At 42.9% G+C, this 20,581-nt stretch overlaps 1 protein-coding gene across 1 annotated transcript in view; it reads right to left on the minus strand.

Annotated features, from left to right (window-relative positions):
- Positions 1 to 20,581, minus strand: part of GRIN3A (glutamate ionotropic receptor NMDA type subunit 3A) — a 92,578-nt gene that overhangs the window by 35,520 nt on the left and 36,477 nt on the right. The window contains exon 4 of the mRNA XM_077816495.1: positions 18,746 to 19,793. Coding sequence (XP_077672621.1) covers positions 18,746 to 19,793 — 1,048 coding nt within the window. The remainder of the gene's footprint in view (positions 1 to 18,745; positions 19,794 to 20,581) is intronic.

Below are 20,581 nucleotides of genomic sequence, written 5' to 3' on the forward strand. Positions count from 1 at the left end.
GCCTAGTGCTGTAAGAAATCAAAGGGAATGAAGCTTTGTACTAAGCTAGAGACAACCTTTGATGTACAAGCACTTCAGAATCCCTGAGCAGCAATTCTCTAAACAAGCTACACGGGTAGCTGCAGATGGGTATGATACAGATGGGTAGCTCCAGGTATGGGTATGACACAGCCCTGTTTGTTCATCTCAGAAGCTGCTAGTCCTCCCTTTGAAGGCCTGAGGGTAGAAGTCATTCATGAAGAGATACTCATTCCTCAGTGAAATACCAGTTCAGTTATTACACGGTCTCTCTTGATACTGTGTCCTCCACAACAGCTTCTTGCAGTGATATTGTAATCAGGCACATAGGGATGCTATGGGAGGGGGCTCAATAAGTATGGAGAATACTAATGAGAACTGTTTGAATGGCAGCCAGCCAAGGTAGACATTTTGAGTGTGCAGTTTCCACTTCAGCAATTTCCCCTGGCTGGAGCTCTGAAGTGGAGCATGCGTCTCGAAAGATGAAGAGGGGACATGCGGCACAAAGCTTACTAGTAGCTAATCACCAAAAAGGAATGAACAAACAGAAATGGTGGCTGAGTTCAGTCAGATAATTCCCTTGGGGAGTTGCACAGCTCTTTAAAAACAGGCCAGATTTTGAGCTCCCATGCCGTCTCTTAGAAAGAAAATAAAGACACTGGACAGATTTTATTTGCAAATTTTAAACTGATATTTAACATTCCTGATGTCTAAACATAGACTTTGCACTGCAAAATGCTGTGGTCTTGCCTGAAGCTTAAAAAGAACACCTGTGCTGGTGAAATACGGGTCAGGAGTGCGCAGTGCAGTGGTTGCTGTATGTAAGTACATGTACCCTGGATAGAAGGTCGGCCCTTCTCAAGCGTTTATGAAGCTATCACCCTCTAGCGTTCCCAAAGGAAGGATATAAGCTGTAGCACGCCAGAGATATGAAAAAATGCAGGAGAACACAAATCTGACATAACACTAACAATGGTAGGAACAAGTGTAACTGGGGCACACTGCTAGACGCTCCGAGTGCAAACCTGCCTGAACCCTCTGGGTACGTATTCAGGGCAGCTAGCCCATGCCACCGCTGCTGCCTCTGCTACCAAAACTACGCTACTATGTTTAGTGTGCTATCTCAGATGAATGCTAGCTCAAGTACGTCTAAGCGAGCTGGGAATTGCACCCCAGCTTGTCGTCTAGAGGTAGCCTAAATGTGACAGGGAACTAAATGGCCTAGCACATTCTAACATAGATCCTAAAATGAGAGGTTATTCTGGACTTACGCTGAGTATCTGCTGCGTCAAACGCCGTCAGTCTGGTTGAAGACGCGTAGGCCCAGGGTTTAACAGCCATACGCGTAGACGTGTGCGTGACCGACTTGTGCTCTCAGAACACGTGCTGTGCATGCATACGTCGGAATCTTGACTTGTGCCAGTGCCTCAGGTATTGCACGAGAGCAAATCTGGCATAAGCAAACTTTTGCATTCAGCTTGGCAGATTGGCCAAGTTCACATTCTGATTAGGAATTGGCGGCTTTCTGATGATCACATGCACTCTACGCCGATTATGCTAAATGAGAATTGAGGGGAGAAATATAACAAAGACATCCAGTGAGGTTTGGGGGCAGAGAGAGGACACTTTCTAGTAGAACCTCTGTGGTGAGAGGGCTCACTGGTTGCATGGGGGCACCAACCTAGTGCCCTCTGGTGGACCCTTCAGGTATCTAACAGGAAGTAGGTTAGGGAGGGATATGGAGTCTGAGATTTAGAGACTGTCTTGAGTGAGAAACTAAATCCAGTTTTATCCAGGATGTTCATGATGTAATAGTTTAATGAAAGCACTTCTCTGGAACCTGAGATTTCCTGCTTCCTCATGGGTACTGCAGGCATTCTGCATAAAGGACATGGCCAACCATGAGTGAGGCTGGTGGATCTTGTCCTTTGACCACAGCCATTTTAAACCCAGGGAAAAGTTTTATGTTAAGTGCTCAGGTAGGTTATAAATCAATTGCTTAAATGTAAATTACAGTTAATTACAAAGCAATGAGATGAATTTACTCTCTAGCTATTTTAAGTTTAGCAAATGCTTTAACAATATTTGATTAATGGGATGCAATAACTGCCTCACTGAGTCTGGGTAAGATGTTATGCATCTTATTATTTTTTCAGATCTACATTTTTAGCACCGTTTGGTTTTTAATCTGCTGCTGAAGTGACGTAAACGATTTCACGAGCCTTTTATTTCCAAAAAACTGCTTAAACATCTATCTGTGCCCCCTGTTATATAGTCACAGAAATGAGGTATACAAAAAAGGGGTTACCTGCCATATAGTAGAGCAGGGGGTCTCAACTTTCCTTTCTGAGGCCCGACCCACACCCCCCAACTTGCTATAAAAACTTCATGGCCCACCTGTGCCACAACAACTGTTTATTCTGCATCTCCAGTAGATTAAAAGTGAGGGCTGGCATTAGGGGGTAGCAAGCCAGGCAATTGCCCTGCAAAGTTAAGTTGCTCGGGCTTTGGCTTCAGCCCCACATGATGGGGCTCGGGCTTTGGCTTCCCCCATGTGGGGCTCAGGCTTTGGCTTCAGCCCTGCACGATGGAGCTTAGCCTCTAGCTTTCTTCCCTGGGCCCCAGCGACTCTAATGCCGGCCCTGCTCTGTAGTATATTTGGGCAGACCCCCCCCAAACCTGCTTGTGGCCCCCCCACGGGACCTCGGACCCCTGTGAGAACCACTGTAGTAGTGCACAGTGGTAATCATGACATCCTGCAGTGACAGCTGCAGAGATAGCTTCACCTTTTAGCAGATTATATAACACTACTTTCAGTTCAAGTTGGTTGAGGAAAAACAGGAAAAAACGGAGAAATGTCCCAATTTTCCCATCAAACTTGGAACTTTTGACAAAAGATATCATGGAAATTTTGAAATTTGAAAAATTTCCACCAGCCCTGCTTCCAGCTATGTCACTCTCTGCCTGGAATCTGGTGTCATGGCCACTTCATGCATAGGCAGAACTCTTGTAGATGCCTACAGGACATCTGCCGTGAGGAGGCTGCACGTCTTGGACAAACTTTCGTCAGTAGTTGTTAAATCTCAGCTGCTGCTCTGTGCTTCTAACCTGCCACAGCTATAGCGTGTGGCATACTGTGAGGCATGAACATTTTATTAGAACACTGGCATTTCAAAGTGGATACACTGTACCTGAAAACCAGGGCAGCGGTGGAGGTGAGTGGTTGGCCTCATACAAGAGACACATTAACAGGTTGAGCGCTGCCAAGACCAGGGCCAATCTTATTACCTATAAAAACCTCATAGAATGGGGCTTTGTATTCTCTGCTATCATAGCAAATGCTGTCTCTCTTCTGTGCGGGTACCAGCGCTGGGGAAGATGGTGGAGAAAAATATTGCGGAAATCTAGGCGGGTTTTTACTGACCAGTTTTTACCATCATTTTACATGTTTTGAGTTGTGTGATTGTGTGGGGGTGTGGGGAGGACAGCAGCTTATTCACAATGAAGCACTTGAATATCTTGGAAAGGTTCATGTGAAAATTCATGCTCATGAATTGTAGCGGGGGAGAACCATAAACAGTCACCATGTTTAGGACACAGTGTAGACGTGGCAACGGCTCAGAAAGTGTCTCATGGGTCCGGTACAGGGCTTGAATTAAAGAATCACCTTCATTCCCTTATCAAAACAGGTGCTGGTGGGGCTGAATTGCCGATGGAGGAGGCCGCCTGCCTCGGCAAGAGAGTTGTTAAACCTTAGTACATTTCACTTATTTTGGAATCTACCCGGGCCAGATCCTTGGCTGGTATAAATCTGCAGAGCAACACTGAGTTCAATGACAGGTTTCAGAGTAACAGCCGTGTTAGTCTGTATTCGCAAAAAGAAAAGGAGTACTTGTGGCACCTTAGAGACTAACCAATTTATTTGAGCATGAGCTTTCGTGAGCTACAGCTCACTTCATCAGATGCATACCGTGGAAACTGCAGCAGACTTTATATATACACAGAGAATATGAAACAATACCTCCTCCCACCCCACTGTCCTGCTGGTAATAGCTTATCTAAAGTAATCATTCAATGTGCAGTTATCCCCAGGGCTCGTCTGCATGGCCAGTTAGAACTTGGCAAGCTAGTGTGCTGTAGATTCACACCTCCGACAGGAGCATGCGTGTAAGGAGGGCAGACTTTGTGCTTATCATACAAAGACTACTGCTTTAATTATACGCTCCTCTCTACGTCGAGCGCTGCAGAGACAATGCCGCTAGGAGAGTGCAGGCTGAGGAATCAGTTCCTGACCTGACCCATCAGGGGAAAAGAGCGCAGTGCGATACAGCAGTGGGACACTAGCAGCAAGCAGTCGATGTTAACATTGCAGCTCAGTGATTATGGACACATAATATCAGCATGATGAGCTTGGTCTTTTTCTGCTGCTTTGCAAGGCTGGAAATGGCAAGCTATTAAATGCAAGCACTTAGAAAAAAGAATAAAGAGGAAATATTTTGTTACTTCCAATGGACCATATTCCTGGCTCCAACAACACCTCAGTAGCATAAAGCACCATGGTCAAGCTGCCTTAAAGAGGCATTAGACTGGGACCCTGTACCTCATCTCCCCATTGGTGAAATGGGGATGATATGCTTTTCTTTCTCCCACCCTTCATCTGTCATACACAGTGAACTCTTCAGGCAATGATGGTTTCTTACGCTGTTTGTACAGTGTCCAGCACAACGGGGCCCCAATCTCAGCTGGAGTGTCTGGCTTTCTGTCCCACAGATCATAATAACAGTAAGGTGCCTTATCAAACCTGTAAGTGGTTAGACCTTAGTGCAGAATAACATACCATGGAAGTCAGTCAAATGTTATAAAATCCTGATGCTGGGACACATGTGCCTTGCAGTGTCAATGAAGGGAATAACTAGTGCTTCACTTTGCTGCTAGACCAATGACCACTTGGCTGAAAATAAAGCCATCGGCTTCTAGCCATCAGTGACCTGAGATTTCCCCATTGCTAACAACAGAACATGGCATCCTTGACAAATTAGTGCTGCAATGGAAGAATTTGCAATTAGTTTTTGACCGAAAGTTGGTTACACTGATTGTATATCATAAAAGGTTTGCCTTATTGATGCTTTGCTGCTGATACAGTGGAGGGTTCAATCCTGGAACTGAACGTTCACTCTTTCCTAAGGCCTAGTTTCAAACTAGGCCTTATCTAAATTAGGTTCCCAAATCCCACACGTAGGCACCAAATAAGAATGTAGGCACCAAAATGAAAAAAGTAAGGCCCAGATTTTCAAAGGTGTTCAGCGCTCAGCCGCTCTCATTATTCTCAATGGGCGGTGCTGGGCTCTTTTGAAAATCTGGCCCTAACGGACTGAATTTCCCATCTTCTCAAACCACATCAAGCCTCCGGTCTTGGCTTGGCTCCCAGCAATCCTCAGGTTGGCAATATCTGGTAGGCTGGCTGAGATATTATTCCCCGCTGTTTAAGGGAGACCAAGCCATGCAAAGAGGGTGCAGATCACTGCTGTACACTGGCTCCAATGTACTGTCGGCTCTGCAGTAGTGAACGCATTCAAGACCTCCTCCTTGTGTTTCATTCGGTTGTTTCTTGAAAGGTTCAGCATTCCCTGTACAATGCAACTGATATTTACAATAACAGGTTCATCATCCTAAAGTAATATATAGATGAAATATACTGCAATCCCGGTGAAAGAAAATAACAAACGGTGTAATTTACAGATGTGGAAACAGCCGGGGAAGGACGAAAACACACGGACTGCTGCTGCTGTGGAAACAGCAATGACTAACCAGCCACTATGGTCTAAACCAAAGCTCAGTGAAGACAATGGGAGGCTTTCCAATGACTTCAGTGTGCTTTGCATCAAAGCACCTGCAAGGCAGAGAACTGGCTGCCAGTGTGGTAGGTGACCATAAAAGCCAAATTGCAGATGAAGCATTAGAGCGATAGGGAAAGGCGTTACAAGGCACAAAAAGAAGAGCCGAGGGAAAGGAAAAGAGAAGGAGGACGGCTGGGGGACAGGACCAGCTGTGACAGTAGCAAGGACGCAGCCGGGAGGGAAGGAGTAGGCTTTGTGCAGTGCATGGATCAGGGACTTGGATGCAAGAATTCTACAAAACCTAAATCAGGCAAATTTTAAACTACGGGGCTTCATCTTCATCAGGGGTTTCCAGTGATTTCATAAGCCTGTCTAATCGTTCACAACATCCCCAGTACCCCGCGATGGAAGAGCGGCTCTACTTCACAGTTGCTTTTTATTTTTTTCCCTGCATGAGAGACCAAGTGAAATGTGTTCTGTGTTCAGTGGCTTCAGTTTGGCACTTAGTACTTTAACTTTCCAATATTATGTCCCAGCTGCAAGACACTGAAGTCCTTTTGGGTTCAGATTCTTCAGTAAATCACTAGAACTCAGCTGTGCACTGAACGCTAACGAAACACACGAATTATCACCTTGCGGCTTCTGACAAATTCCTGCACAGAAAAAAGTGTGTCCTTGAGGAATCCTTGTGCAGCTGTGAAAATGGAAAACCTCTGTCCTCTTAGTCAGTGATCCAAAGCCTCGTGACCCTTTCATGGGCTTTGGGTCAGGCTCTCACGTGCCCCGGCTCATAACAAAGCATCTATTACATGCTTGTCATAGCAGCAGTGCAGAGGCCTTTTTATTGGATCAACAATACTCAGGACGTGAAAGGTCCATGGTTCCACATTTCTAAATTTAGCTCCGTGCTTTCAATACCTAAGTGCTTTTCAAAGACTAATAAATTTGCCAGTACTCTTGTATCATAAGGAAGAAAATATGTCCGTAAACTTCACTGGTGTTTATGGACCTGATCCAAAGCTCTCTGAACTCAATGTAAAGAGGCCCTTTAACTTCAACGGTCTTGACTCTGGCCCTGCATTGTCTGATGTTTTCCTTTCCTTTAGGAAAAGAGAAAGTTAAAAGGCAGTGCAACTGCAAGGAAGTTTGCCCTCAAAAGTCCTTGTAGTACAGTCAATTTTCAATAGGGCTTTTTTCTCCCCTTGACACTGATATGCTCATGGTTGAGTCCCTCAAAGCTATATTGTACATGACTTTGAAGAAGAAGATATCTAATTTCCAGTCATAAACATGGTTTGGTTTTGTCTGTCTTTTAAGATGGTATACCTGTCACAAAGCTTGGTGGAAATCTACAGATGGGCGGAAGCCAAGGAAAGGCTAGAGTCCATGAAAACACTTCCCCTGCATCAAGTGACATGGTTCAGGGCATTGCTAAGGAGCTGGTGGCATCTCTGAGCCCATAGCAGTCATTGGAGGTACTGCAGAAGTGAATTGACAGCCTGTCCTGCTCCTGCAGTATAGGGAGGTGACTGACATTCAGGTCAGGCAGTCTTCTAGTGCCCTGCTTAATTAATAAGAAATTCTTCATTCCTTCCTCACTAGTCTTTCCCCCATGCTTCCAGGACTGGATTTCAATGGTAGCAGGTGATTCTCTTCACATGCCGTAAAGAAGGCTAATGGGCTGGGGGCAGTGGCTAATCATGATCTTCTGAAATGATATATGGAAGACAAGGGCTATAAAAGTGAGGTTGGGGGTGCAGGCTTCTGGAGATGCCCAAGAAGGCACCAAAAGGAAGGGGTTTCCTAGGCCTGGTAGAGGAAGAGGAAGTTCATATTACACCTTTCACCCACTTCTGGGAGTGACTGACAATGATATCAAACTTTCATCCAGAAGAATCCCAAAGCTGTTGACATGCTAGGCCCCAATTCACAAAGATACCTAAGCATGCTTAAGTTTAAGCATGTGAGTTGCCCCACTGAAGTTTAAAGTTAGGGATGTACTTAAGTAACTTGCTAATTGGGGCCTCAGTGAAAAGGTATTGGTCAAATTCTGGATGCTTGCAGCACTTCCATTAAAGATGCTGCACAAAAGTATCAGAGGATAGAATTTGGCCCCAAAGGTATAGGAAGTGGTGATGGCATACTCTCAGGGCCATGAATTCCCTTACTACATAGTATGGCATCACTGATGTTAACCTGTAGTCTTCTTTAACTCAGTGATTTTTTAATACTGTATTTAATAATCAGAAGAGGTACATTATAACTATCTAGACCTAGATATAGTTCCAAGACCTGGTTTGAGATTTTCAGGCTAATTGTGAGACTGCATAACTCTGAAGGGAAGGTTCAAGTTTTAACATTGCTGAGTCTAGCCTAGCGGGATGATCTGCAAGCTTAGAAACTAAATTCTGGGGTTGCAAAATGAATCTACAAAGGAGCAAAGCATGAGCAAGAAGCAAACCACAAAAGGCTTGGAGGGTTGATTCCGATGAGTAAATCTGAAGTATCGAAATTTATTGAGTTTGCAAATTTGGGCTAGATATCTCATCAGAGCAGGCTTCCCTGGTACATATCTGGCAGGTCCTGTTTCAGTCAGGGTGGAAGGGAAGTAACCTGAGTAGAACTTTTCCTTAATCAAGAATTACTGTAAATATTTCAAATAACTTTCCAAACTCATTTAAGTCTGTTACAGGAGATTTGCAATGAGGAATCAGAAACTTAATTCTCCAAAATCCTGATCCAAAGCTCACTGAAGTAGATTGAAAGATGACCATTGACTTCAATGGGTTTTGGATTATATTGCAGTTCCCTTGTCTTTTGATTAAAAGCATCTCAATGTTTCTGGCCAATGAGTACGTCTCTTCTTGTGAAAAATACACTTTAGGAGACAGCTGCGGCATTCCTGAGGTGTGCTTTGATTTCTTTCTTGGCTGCTAAGAAGGAATATTTGAATGCATCCCAAGATAAATTAATTAGAAGGGCTACTAACTGGATTCTAGTGATGGCAAAGGGAAACTGATGACTGTCAAATCAACATTATAATCGGCTTTTCACGTCTTATGTTACTTTCTTATTGAAACACCATTTATATGAATGGGGGAAAGAAAGGCCAGGTGTCTACCTGCCTGATGGGAAGACTATTCAGAGTTTATACTTTGTCTGCTGTACCAGTCACTAAGGGAGCATACTTGAAACACCCCTTTCAATCCTCTGGGTTTCTGTGAATGTTATGTTACTTCAAAGTAGTTTGTATTGTGGTAGATCTGCTTATTATAATTATTTTATATAACTCCTAAAACTGCAGCACGCTTTTTAATGACAAGTATAAAGACAAGGTTTCTGCTTCAAGGAACGTTCAATCTAAAGCCCTGATCCATTGGGAGACAGTAATTTGACTTCAATTGGATTACTCCTGTGCTAAAAGTTAAGCACATGCTTACTGTAAGTGCTTTGCTGATCAGGGTCTAAAATTGCAATCTCTTCAGGGCAAGGATGAGAAAAACACTGAAACACATCCTTAACTTTGAGCATGTGACTAATCAATGGGACTACTCATGCACTTAAAGTTAATCTCATGCTTAAGAGCTTTGCTGGATCGGGACCTAAATCACTGCTGTTGCACAGACACATTGTGTCAACTTCTGTAAAACTACACTGGCAACTAAACAAGGAAGGAAACATTTTGAGATTTTTGTGCTCAAAACAGAAATACTACTAAGTATAGAAGCTTATTACTTTTCTTGTAACAGCACTGTCATGCTAGCTCCATGGAACTTAACTTGGCAAAGTATGCTCCTGTTTCATCTTCTAACTCCAGGAACTTCTACTCCTCCATTCTTCTGTTGTTCTTGTTGGTTCCTTTATTCATCTAGTTTTCCCTTTGTAAAAACATCTGTCATCCATGGCAGAGAGCTCAAGTTTTGGAGAGTGGTTTATTTAATTCTTGACTGAGCAGAGTGTTACTGCAAAGGCACTGAGGTTTTTTTCCCCCGCTGTGGCAGCGAGCGACCCGATCTGGGTCAACAGACTTGGGCTTGTGCTACCATGTGCTAAAACCAGCTGTGTAGATGTTGCGGTTTGGGCAGGAGCCTGGGCTCTGAAGCCTAGGGTAAGGCGAGGGCTTCAGAGTGTGAGCCGTAGCTGAAGCCACAACTTCAAAGCGTTGTCTACACAGCTGTGCTGAGCACAGTAGCCCAAGCCTTCATCTATTGACCTGGGCTGGGAGGTTTGATGCCAATGGCTATGTAGACCTATCCTATGAAGCTTAAGAGTACTCAAACGTCCCAGTTAGAGAACATTTTTAATATAACATAATTTCTTACTTAGGAGTGCAGCTCTTCTTCTCCCAATTTAAAAACAACAGCAGAGAAACAGTGTGATTCTGAGTGATTACATGGGAAAACAAGAAGAGTGAGGACTGGGTGTAGTTAAAGCCATAAAACGAAAGACAAAGTTTGTGGAATATACTGTCCTGTTTTCTCCTATACATTCAGGGCCAGACTTTTTAAAAAGAGCCCAGCATGCAACAGCTGCCATTTAGACATGCAAATAGGGGCCTAAATTTTCAGTGTAGGAACCTCAATGCATCCTAATTACTAGAGCTGTGCATGAAACTAGAGCTTCTGTTTCATGAAGGATTTTGATTTTGAAATTTGTCTTGATTCCGAACTGGAACAAAACCTCCAAATTTTGAAGTCCTCCAAGGAAAATTTTGTTTGGGGTTGACTTCCACTTTTTGTTAAAATAGTCAATAGAAGAGGTAATTTCAAAACAAAAAATCAAACTCTTTTATTTTGAAAAAATGTCAAAATCAGATGTTTCAATGTCATGGGCAACGTTTTCCTGGTTCTCTTCCAAAACCATATTCCAGAAAAATCATCTCAGTTTCACAAAGCATTTCAGTTTTGACGGAATCGCATATTTCAAAAGAATATAGTTTAATTTAAATTTCTCTGGCCAGCTGTACTGTGGTTAGCCTCTGATTTAGATCTATTCTATTCTGTTCAGGTTCTTATCCCATTATATCACTAGTTTTGTTGCAGCAACACACTATCCAGGGTGAAGACTCTGTGTTGTGTGTGTGTGTTTTCATTTTTGGGTCGAAGCATAACTAACACAGTCAGCACATCTCCTCTAACAAAAAAGGACCACCAGAGACATTAACTGGTGCCCACAAGCTTCTGGGATTCAGATGAGCAGTGCGGGGGATTTAGTATGATCCAAGTGAACGACGAAACATTTTCCTCACAATTTTCTCACACCTGTAAACAAGCACCGTTGCTGTGAAGTGTAGAGCAGTCTCCTGGTCTGACTGAGGAAATTACTTGATCTCTGTAAATCTCTTGTCAGTATTTCATGCAAATTGCATATTGATTTTATGCGGATCCTTTAAGTAGCATTAAGGTTTGCAGCCTACCTTATCATGATCAAACAACAGTCTGAATGCCCTCAAAGAGATGATCCCCCTCTGCCCCCCAGCAGACAGTGATAACAGTCTACACTGGACAAGGATTATGGATTCACAGATGCAAGAACATACGGGAATAACAAAGATAGGAGTTATGGGCTATATTTGCTTGTAGCCGAGTATAATTATTGTAAATGACTGTGCCTTTCTTTAATGTTGATGGGACTTCTCACCAGCCAAGAGTGTTCCTCTAGCACTGTATGCTTGTAATATTTGCTATTTCACTATACTACTTAGATGAGAAAACAACCTATTTTTCATTTCATTTTAAAAGTTGCCAGAAAGAAAAGCGATTTAAAAATGGAAATAGAGTGCATTTGACTCCTTTGTCAGATCCTTAGGTGATGCTATTCTGCAGTTCCTAGTATGGTTTTTAAGTCTGTGATTAGATTCCTCTGTATCAGCTTTCAGCACAATGTGGGTGACCAAAAGCAGCGAGTGCCACTCGTTTTAAGGAGGTGTCGAACTTGCTCCTTTCTTGTGTTGTCATCTGTCTGATGCAGAAGGCCTTATATTTTTCAAATGGGGAACCCCAAAATGGAGGCTGGTGGAATTAATAGACACTCGAAAATTTTGGGTTAAGTGACTATCCAAGGTCAAAACACTGGCTAAGATCCTGATCCTGCAAACAATGAATACTCCCATTTATTCACTATAGTTATTTGTTTTTGCTGCACTGGGGCTTAGGTCAGGAAAAGAAGCCCGGTCTTCCTATTCCTTGACCGTAAACTCTAATCACTAGTTCACTCTGCCTTATTTGCTAACCTTAATCTCATCAACACCCCGATATAGCCCCTTACTTCTACTCCCACTGTTGTTAAGACATTTCAAGTGATAATTAAGGCAGACTTCTAATTATTTGTTGCACTTCATTTCATTATGAGCAATCATACCCTAGAGCTGAGTAATTGATTTATTTGGTTCATTTGGGGTCGAACAAAACATTTAGTTTGACCTAAAACTAAATATTTGGTGTTGTTTTCAGGTGGTTATTCCCCCCCCCCTTTATTTTTTTTAATTACATCTAGCTAAAATTTCACAATGAAATAATATTTCAATATGAAAAGTTGAAACACTTCATTCTGAAAAAGTCAAAATGTTTCCTTTTGACTCCTTTTTTTGTGTGCATTTTTTCCCTCGCTTTTTTTCGGGCTGAAACTATTTGACCAAAAGCTTGCAAATAGTTTTTGTTGACCTAAAACTGCATTTGTCAACAAATGGACTAACAAGTATTAAACAATTCATCCCCAAAATGTCACCCAACACTAGTGGTACCAATGTTCGTTTCCTTGTGCAGCTTCGCAGATGTTTGCACAAAGTGCAGCATGACTGGAATTCCCGCCCAGCTTAACAAGACGGCTCCACGCATCCCCTCTAGAACCTTACCGCATAAAACGACATGCATCTCGATCTGTTAAACATCACTATGACAACATATATCTTTATGGAAAGGCAGTTACATTATTTATTTATGTTTACAACAGAGGCATGGATGTTCTTTGGCAGCACTGACTTTGGATGTTAACGTTTTTTAATGTCCTTCACGGAGCAGACAGTCACTTTAATTTTTCAGTATTTGCTGTCTACTTGCTTGATAGCTCAGAGGGGATTTAGTTTGTGAGGCAGACCTGCCAGCCTGCAGCACAGAAATGATAGTAGTCATCCACCACCTTGAAAAGGTTGGTTTTCTTTAAACATTTCAAAAACACAGTTCTCCGGGGGCACTGTCAATTGAGGAGGAGAAGAAAGTGTTTGTGAATCCAGAAATAAATATTAACTCATTCATCACCCGTTTGAAATGATTATTTCAACCACAACAAGGAAAAGGCTTGTATTCTAAGAGCAGGGTAACCAGACAGGAAATGTGAAAAATCAGGACAGGGTGGGGATAATAAGAGCCTATATAAGAAAAAGACCCAAATATTGGGACTGTCCCTATAAAATTGGGACATCTGGTCACGCTATCTAAGAGGCGTTTTTACTAGGTACTTTTATGATTTGAAGAAGCTATTTTGTTACCCTGCAAGAGTGGAATTGGGCCAGGTGGGCCAAATCTACTAATTAGGTTGCAAACATTGGAGCTTTAGGGTGGAGGCAGCTAATTAGAGAGAGGCTCACCTGTACAGGAATAGGCAGGGTCTATAAAGTCAGGTAGCAGGCTACAGACAGGGCTGCTGGGAAAGGCTGCAGGAAGGCAGTCAGTAGTCACTCCCTGGGAAGAGAGTGCCTGGAGGTGGTATCCCCAGAGAGAGAAGGGGAACCAGTCAGAAGTAGGAAGCAGTCCAGGGAAGAAGTAGAGAGAGGAGCCCAGAACTGCTAAGTGAGGGTCCCTGGACTGGAATCCGGAGAAGAGGGTGGGTCTGGGTTCCCTTACCAGCCATTGAGGAAGTGGCACTGGGCAGTGAGAGGGGAAACTGCCTAGTACTGCGAGAGAGAAGGGACTTTGCTACTCCGAAAGGGGGACTGCTGAGTGACCTAGCTCAAGGGCTAAGTCCTGAAGAGGATGCTGTGGTTCTTGGGTCTGAGAGAGGGGCTGAAGACCAGAGGGAGAGACAGTGTGCAAAACTGTGGATGGGGGCATCAGCCTCGAGAGTCAATCCCCAGAGTGACCAGGAGGAGGTGCCAGACCAGCAGTGAGTGGTGCACCCTGTGACTAACACCCATAAACGAAAAAACGAGGGAGTGCAGGCTTAGATGGTTTTGGTCATATACAGTGCAGACCTGACAGCTTCATGGGTGAGAGGGTCTAACAGATCGAGACTGAAGGAAAAAGACAAAGAGGCCAGCCCAAGAAGAAGTGATGGGCTGTCATTAAGGAAGTCCTGTTAGCATGTGGTATGATGGAGGATATGGCATTGACTAGAGCACTCTGGAGGGAGAGAACTTGTAGAGCAGATCCAATCTGATTGGATTAACACCAGGAAGAAGAGTAATTCCGAGGTAAATGCAGGGACAGATACCCAGGAAGCTGTCTGGTTGGCTTTTACAGAACAGTAGGGAGTAAACCTTCTTCCATAAGGATATTCTTGCAGTGAGTGTCAAGATGGCAGTGCCTATAGGCTTCATCCTGCAAACGCTATTGAGAATACTGCTCACTACTCAGAATAACCCTGTTGATTTCAGTTGGACCATTCGGGGTAGTAAGCCCTAAACTCAGGTCAGCATTCAGCCTGTGCAGGATAGGGACTTCTGTTTGCAACACCTCACTGTTTTCTTCCTTCAGCATTCTGTGCCAAGTTTTGCATCTTGGCAGAGACAGTACCTAGCAGCTGTAATTTACCTGGCACTATAGAAAATCCTAAGCCACTCTCCACATTAAGGAAATTCACGCTGCTCTAACTACACGGAGGGGACTACAGGGGGGCGGGCAGCTTAGCTTTGGTCTAGCAAGAGATGCCCAGGGCTGGAAAAGCCAGGTCCAAGGGGCAGTGGTGGAGCTGAACTGGGAAACTTGCAGGATGCTCGTTTGCATCGGAGATGTATGTGGATCTTGGGAAGTTCAGGCTGAAGCTGTTGTGGATTCAGTGAAATGCTCGTTTTACAGCTTCACAATAGATCCCGACCAATTTAAGATTTCTAAAAAACTGATTTTTAGAATATACTTTATTTCAGGCAGTCTTGGAATTTATGCTGCCCACTGATTTCCCAGTGAATAATAAACTGCAGATCATCGATTCGCTGAAGAGAACTCATTAGTAAAGCAGCACATATCAGCATACTGCTAATGACTTACCTTTTGACTAAGGCACATACCAAGATTAATGTGGCTTATTACAATGATTCTCCAAGACCCTTTGCTAAAAAGATTTCTAATGATAAAAACACTGAGCTATTTAGGATGGTTAGCCAGTAATTATCTGCACACAGTTGTCATTGATAGCTAGTCTTTAATAACCCTCAGATATGTTTTGGTCAGTTTTATATTTTTTCATGTTAGTTAAGACAAATTGGTCTTAATGTAGAAATAGGTCTGAGCCAAAACTGAATCACCTAACATACAGTGTCTGAACTTCTGGCAAAGTTAAAATTCAAATCTAGCACCTTTACAGATGGTGGTCTATGGTGCAACAGCAGAGGGTTTTAGTGGATATGGGAAGACGGTGAAAATACTAGTGAGAGATCTAAGTAGGTGAGTGGGCAGGGACATTGGAGAAGTCAACTGCAGATGTCAGGAAAAGGCAAGTATTGGGAAGAAGCCCCATTCTATTAAAAATGAGGATTTAGGCTTCAATCCTGCAAACATTTACACACATGCTTTACTTTACTGCCATGAGTAACTCCCATTGGGACTACTCATGGCAATAAAGTTAATCCCCTATGTGTTTGCAAGATCAGGGCCTTAATTATTTAGCTCTAAGCCAGAGACACAACCTTAGATCCAAATGTGCTTTTTTTCCCAAGAGATAAACCAAAAATCCAGGATTCGAACATTCTTGAACATTGTGGTGTTTGAAACTTAGATCAGAATTTTGATGTTTGAGCCATTCTCGAATATACTTCCTTAAAGGCCTAAGCTTCTTAGGTCTACTACAGACATTTCAGTGGTATTCAGATACACCAGCAACACCAACAGAGTGAACAGCATCTGGTAACCCCAAAACATAAGTAGGAATGGGCTAGATCAAAGCAGCCAAACCACATCTTGGATTTTCTCCCTGGAAAAGCAAAGCCACCAATTTGGAGTTGTTACAAAGGGGCAAGAATTTAATGCCAACTGCATTGGAAATTAAAAAAATAAGATATATACAGTACGAGGAACCAAAATGTTGGGCTAGCCTGATGCTCTAGTTGCTGTCGTCTCTGCAGTGAGACAAGAAACCCATGTATGATGTATTGGTTCTGATTCTCCGGATCATTAGTAGTTGGTGGATGAATTATGGAGATACCACACCTTTCCAAACACACATGCACTTTTAGAAAATAAAGTGGAAGGTTCTATTTCTAAAGTTTTCCTCATCCTCCCAAAGAGGATTTGTAAATTGGGGGTAGCCGTGGTTTTGATTGATTTCTATGCATGCTTTGCCTTAATTCCTATCAATGAAAGTGTCCCTACTCACTAGAGTTAGAGTGGACGCTGCAAAGAGAAGATAGAATGGATTTGCCATAACCAGCTAATGCAGAGGGTGGTGGTAACACAAAGCCTCTCCAGCTAATGAAACAAGCCCAAAAAACCTATTAATCCAACAGGCAGTTATCTTGCTTTCCATCTAAATAGCTGCCTCACCACCAATACAATAATATCAGGAGCACAAAATAAAATTATTCAATGTTAAGCCGTGTTCCAGTCTTCATGGTGGTCCTGTCTACTGAGCAGGCAATAGAGCAAAGGAACAATATGCAAATTCACCTTTCGATGTCCCCAAACAAAACCCTCAGATCTGAACATCCCAAACTTTGGCAGTGGTTCGAAATCCAAACCTGGATCCAGATCTGAATTCCTTGGCTAGCCCATATTAAAGCCCCAAATCCAAAGTCTCTGAGCGTTAGGTGAGAGAGGGTGTTCAATATCTGGATCTGAATTCTGTGGTTTCAGCCCAAGCTGTAGGTTAAACACAGTCTCAGTTGATCCGACTTCTAACATACTTTAGCCAGCAAATGCGGAAGGGAGGACACGATGTCGGCCTGTTCTGGAATACGATCTTTAGCGTGCTGCTAACGTAGTTTGGCTGTGCTAGGCAACAACATGGTCTGTCAACATGGTTCTAACTAGAGCTGTGCAAATAATTCATTGAATGAAGTTAGCTTCTTTTTCTGTTCGCAAATTGTCCATAAGCACTTCACAATTTTCTTAAATGTACTTGTTATTTTAAACTATTCACCTAGTAATTTCTATGACTCTTTCTTGGTCTGTAGATTACTCACAAGTATATCTGGTCAGGAATTTTTCAACTAAGTGTTTTTTTCATCAGAAAATGAATGATTTGTTGAAACACAGGGTCCATTTTAATGAGTTTCTCAACTGAAAAATAATGTTGAGACATTTCGAAATGTCCCATTTTGACACTTTCGAAATGAAAAATTCTAGTTCAAAATGAGTTGACATTTTGAAAATGTTAAGGCAATTATGATCAAAACAATAAAAATATTGAAATCAAAATGATATGTTTCAAAATTATCAGGATACATTTTTTGATTGACTGAAACCAAAAGTTTTCAGATTTTTGGTCCACATACATTTTTGTGATTTTTGACTTTTCATCCCAATTCAGGATGGGAAAACTTTTCAGTATCTTACGGGGAGGGTTCTATTGACAAGGACTTTGTTGTGAGTATTCAACAGGTTTAAAATAAACAAAAGAAAGTACTGCTTCACACAATGCACAGTCAACTTGTGGAACTCTTTGCCAGGAGAAGTTGTGAAGGCCAAGACTATAACTGGGTTCAAAAAAGACTTAGATAGTTCATGGATGATAGGTTCATCAATTGTGATTAGCCAAGATGGTCAGGGGTGCAACTCCATGCCCTGGGTGTTTCTAAGCCTCTGACTACCAGATGGTAAGATTGGATGACAGGGGATGGCTTACTTGATAATTGCCCTGTTATTTCATTCCCTCTGAAGTATCTGGCATTGGCCACTGTTGGAACACAGGATACAGGGTTAGATGGACCATTGATCTGATCAAGCATGGCTGTTCTTATGTTCAGTATCTCAAGTGAGCGTTGTGGTGGGTAGTTTGGGTAGGGCACAGGTCACATGATTATTTCTCTTAGATTCCTAGTGCAAATGCTCAAAATTATTAATCTGAAATTCACTATGTTCTATAACGTTTGCTGTCTCTGCTATCAGGAAATTCACTTGCTGGAATACTCACAAGGAGTGAACACAAAAGGAGGGTGAATACAGGTGGAAACAACTTCAATTGCTATGAAAAGTGTGTGTTCCCAAAGGGTGGGATTTTCCAAAATGCCCACCTTAGCCCCACTCTGCTCCCATGGAAGACAGTGGGAGTTTTACCATTGGCTTCCATAGGAGCAGAATTAGGCTAAAGCTGAGTGAGTGCTTCTGAAAATCCCACCCAGAATGTCTCTAACTCAGCACTCAATCTAAGGTGGTGTGACCCTATTCAGAGTGGCTCAGTTTATGGCTAGCTTAGCGGAGATGGAACCGAACCAAAACCCAGATCAATCCAAACATCCCCAAATTTACGGGTGTTAGAAATTCAAATCTGAATATTGCAAACTGCTTCTACCTTTATAATAGCCTAAATCAAAATCCTGGTCCAAAGAACCCCAAACAGCGACCAGTTTGCAATCTGGCTTTGAATCTAGCAGTTTAAACTTCTCTCTCTTCAGCTTTTCTCCTGGATCTGAGTCAGGAGATAATTGACTGTAATGTGACTGTTTAGACTCCATAAATTATGTAATATTTAATGTAAACTGGGAAGAAGCAAAGACTGAGTTAACAAAAGTTGCCATTCTTTACCTTGGGGTCATGTATTCCAGAAAGCTCCTCATAGATTTTCTCTCCTACCATGACAGCAGCCAGGTTCGCTGTGTATGTCGACAGACAAAACAAACAAAAAATGGCCCAGAGATTCATTAAAAACCTTCCAGTCCAGCATTTGGGGGGTTTGATGGCAGCTGTTCTGCCAAACAAGATTGCGTAACAGACATTCAGGGCAGAGGAGAAGGAGAAAACTTTATTCCTGTTTCTTCCCTTGGGGGTCATCCCAAAGGGGCTTTTCCACTCATACAGTGTGAGAAATACTGCTGTGATATGGAGGGCAACAAATATTCCCAGCCACATGGTCCAGTGGAGTGGCCACATAAAGGCTCCAATAGGAGCTGCTGTATCTCTGGTCCTCACTAAGATGCCCAAGCTTGTTGAAAAGAAAGGGCTGGTGAAATCAATCACTTGGCTACGGGCTGTATTGATGCTGAATGATGTCACTGCCATGTGGGCTGTCCCAGCCAGAAGGTCACCCACAAGACCTGTCCAATGTCCATTTTTCCAAGCTCCGTACTTTCCATCGCCAACAATGTACAAGTCAAAATCAAAGTTCATATCCTCAGCCAACTTCTCCAGCAGGTCGATGCAGTAGCCATAGCAGCACTTTTTGAACTCAATGGGCACGGTGTCATTGCCCCCATGAAGGGTTTCAAAGAGGCTATCCAACATGGCTGAATCGTTGGTCAGAGGATCCAAGCACAGTTGTCCTGCTGGGCACAGCCCTTCATCATCCACGTTTCTCGTGAAGACAAAAGGGTGTTCTATCAGTGTTACCACTCTCAGGTGCAGCCGGGGAGGGTGCAGGATGTGGTTTTTGTGCCTCTGGGCCTGCTCTGGCCATATCCCATGATCCATGATGATCTTTCCTTCTTGCCAACTCCCCAATCGAGTCCACATTGGGTTCCCAACAGGATCATGCTGCAGATTCCAAATGAAGAAGCTGTTTTCTGAGCTGATGATGGAAGAGCCTTTCACTTTAATGTGGCCACTGAGACCGTTAAAGGTCGTGTTGGCTAAAAACCTGTTGGGAGAAGAAATGTAAGAAAACAGAGCCAGACATCCAGATGGCTGAAGCCTTACACTGCTTTAGAGGAACAATGGGCTTGTATTGAAAGCGTTGTACTGGGACTCAGGAGAGCTGTCTGTTTCCTGTTTCTGGCTGTATGACCTTGGGCAAATCATGTAATCCCCTAGTGCCTCACTTCCACCATCTGTAAAATGGGGATAATTATGCTTCCTTTCTCCCACCCTTTGTCTATTTAGATTTTAAGTTCTTCAGGAAGGGACTGTCTCTTACTAGCTGGGCAGTTATGAATCCTTCTGATTGAGAGAGTGCTATCTGAGAACTTCACCGCCTACTCTGCTTAGCCTTATTAGAAATTTAATATCCATATAATGCAAAATAATAATCATGCTAGTGCCATATTAAGTTTGAGAAATCAAAGAAGCAAAATCCAGAAAAAAAAAATCCTCAGCTTGCGCAAATCAACATAGCTCAGGGATCGGGCCAAGAATTTCTACCGCAACACAATTGAGGCATAGTGTACACCCTACTTATTTTAGGGTATAGCTTAACTAACATAAAACAATAGCACATTAAGCTTTATATTCAATATGAAGAACGAGAATAAAAAGTATTACAGGCCAAATGCACTCGTTGGGTTTTCTGGTTTACGCTGGCAGAATCTAGATTGAGTCATCGGTTGTGTAAGCAGCACACCTCCCCACCCACAGGAGTGAATCAGCCCAACATCTCTGAGGTGGCTAAATTGTTTTATAAACTTTCAGTTCCCTGCTACTGCAGGGGCC

Source organism: Eretmochelys imbricata, chromosome 5, assembly GCF_965152235.1.
Source record: "Eretmochelys imbricata isolate rEreImb1 chromosome 5, rEreImb1.hap1, whole genome shotgun sequence".
NCBI lineage: Eukaryota > Metazoa > Chordata > Testudines > Cheloniidae > Eretmochelys > Eretmochelys imbricata.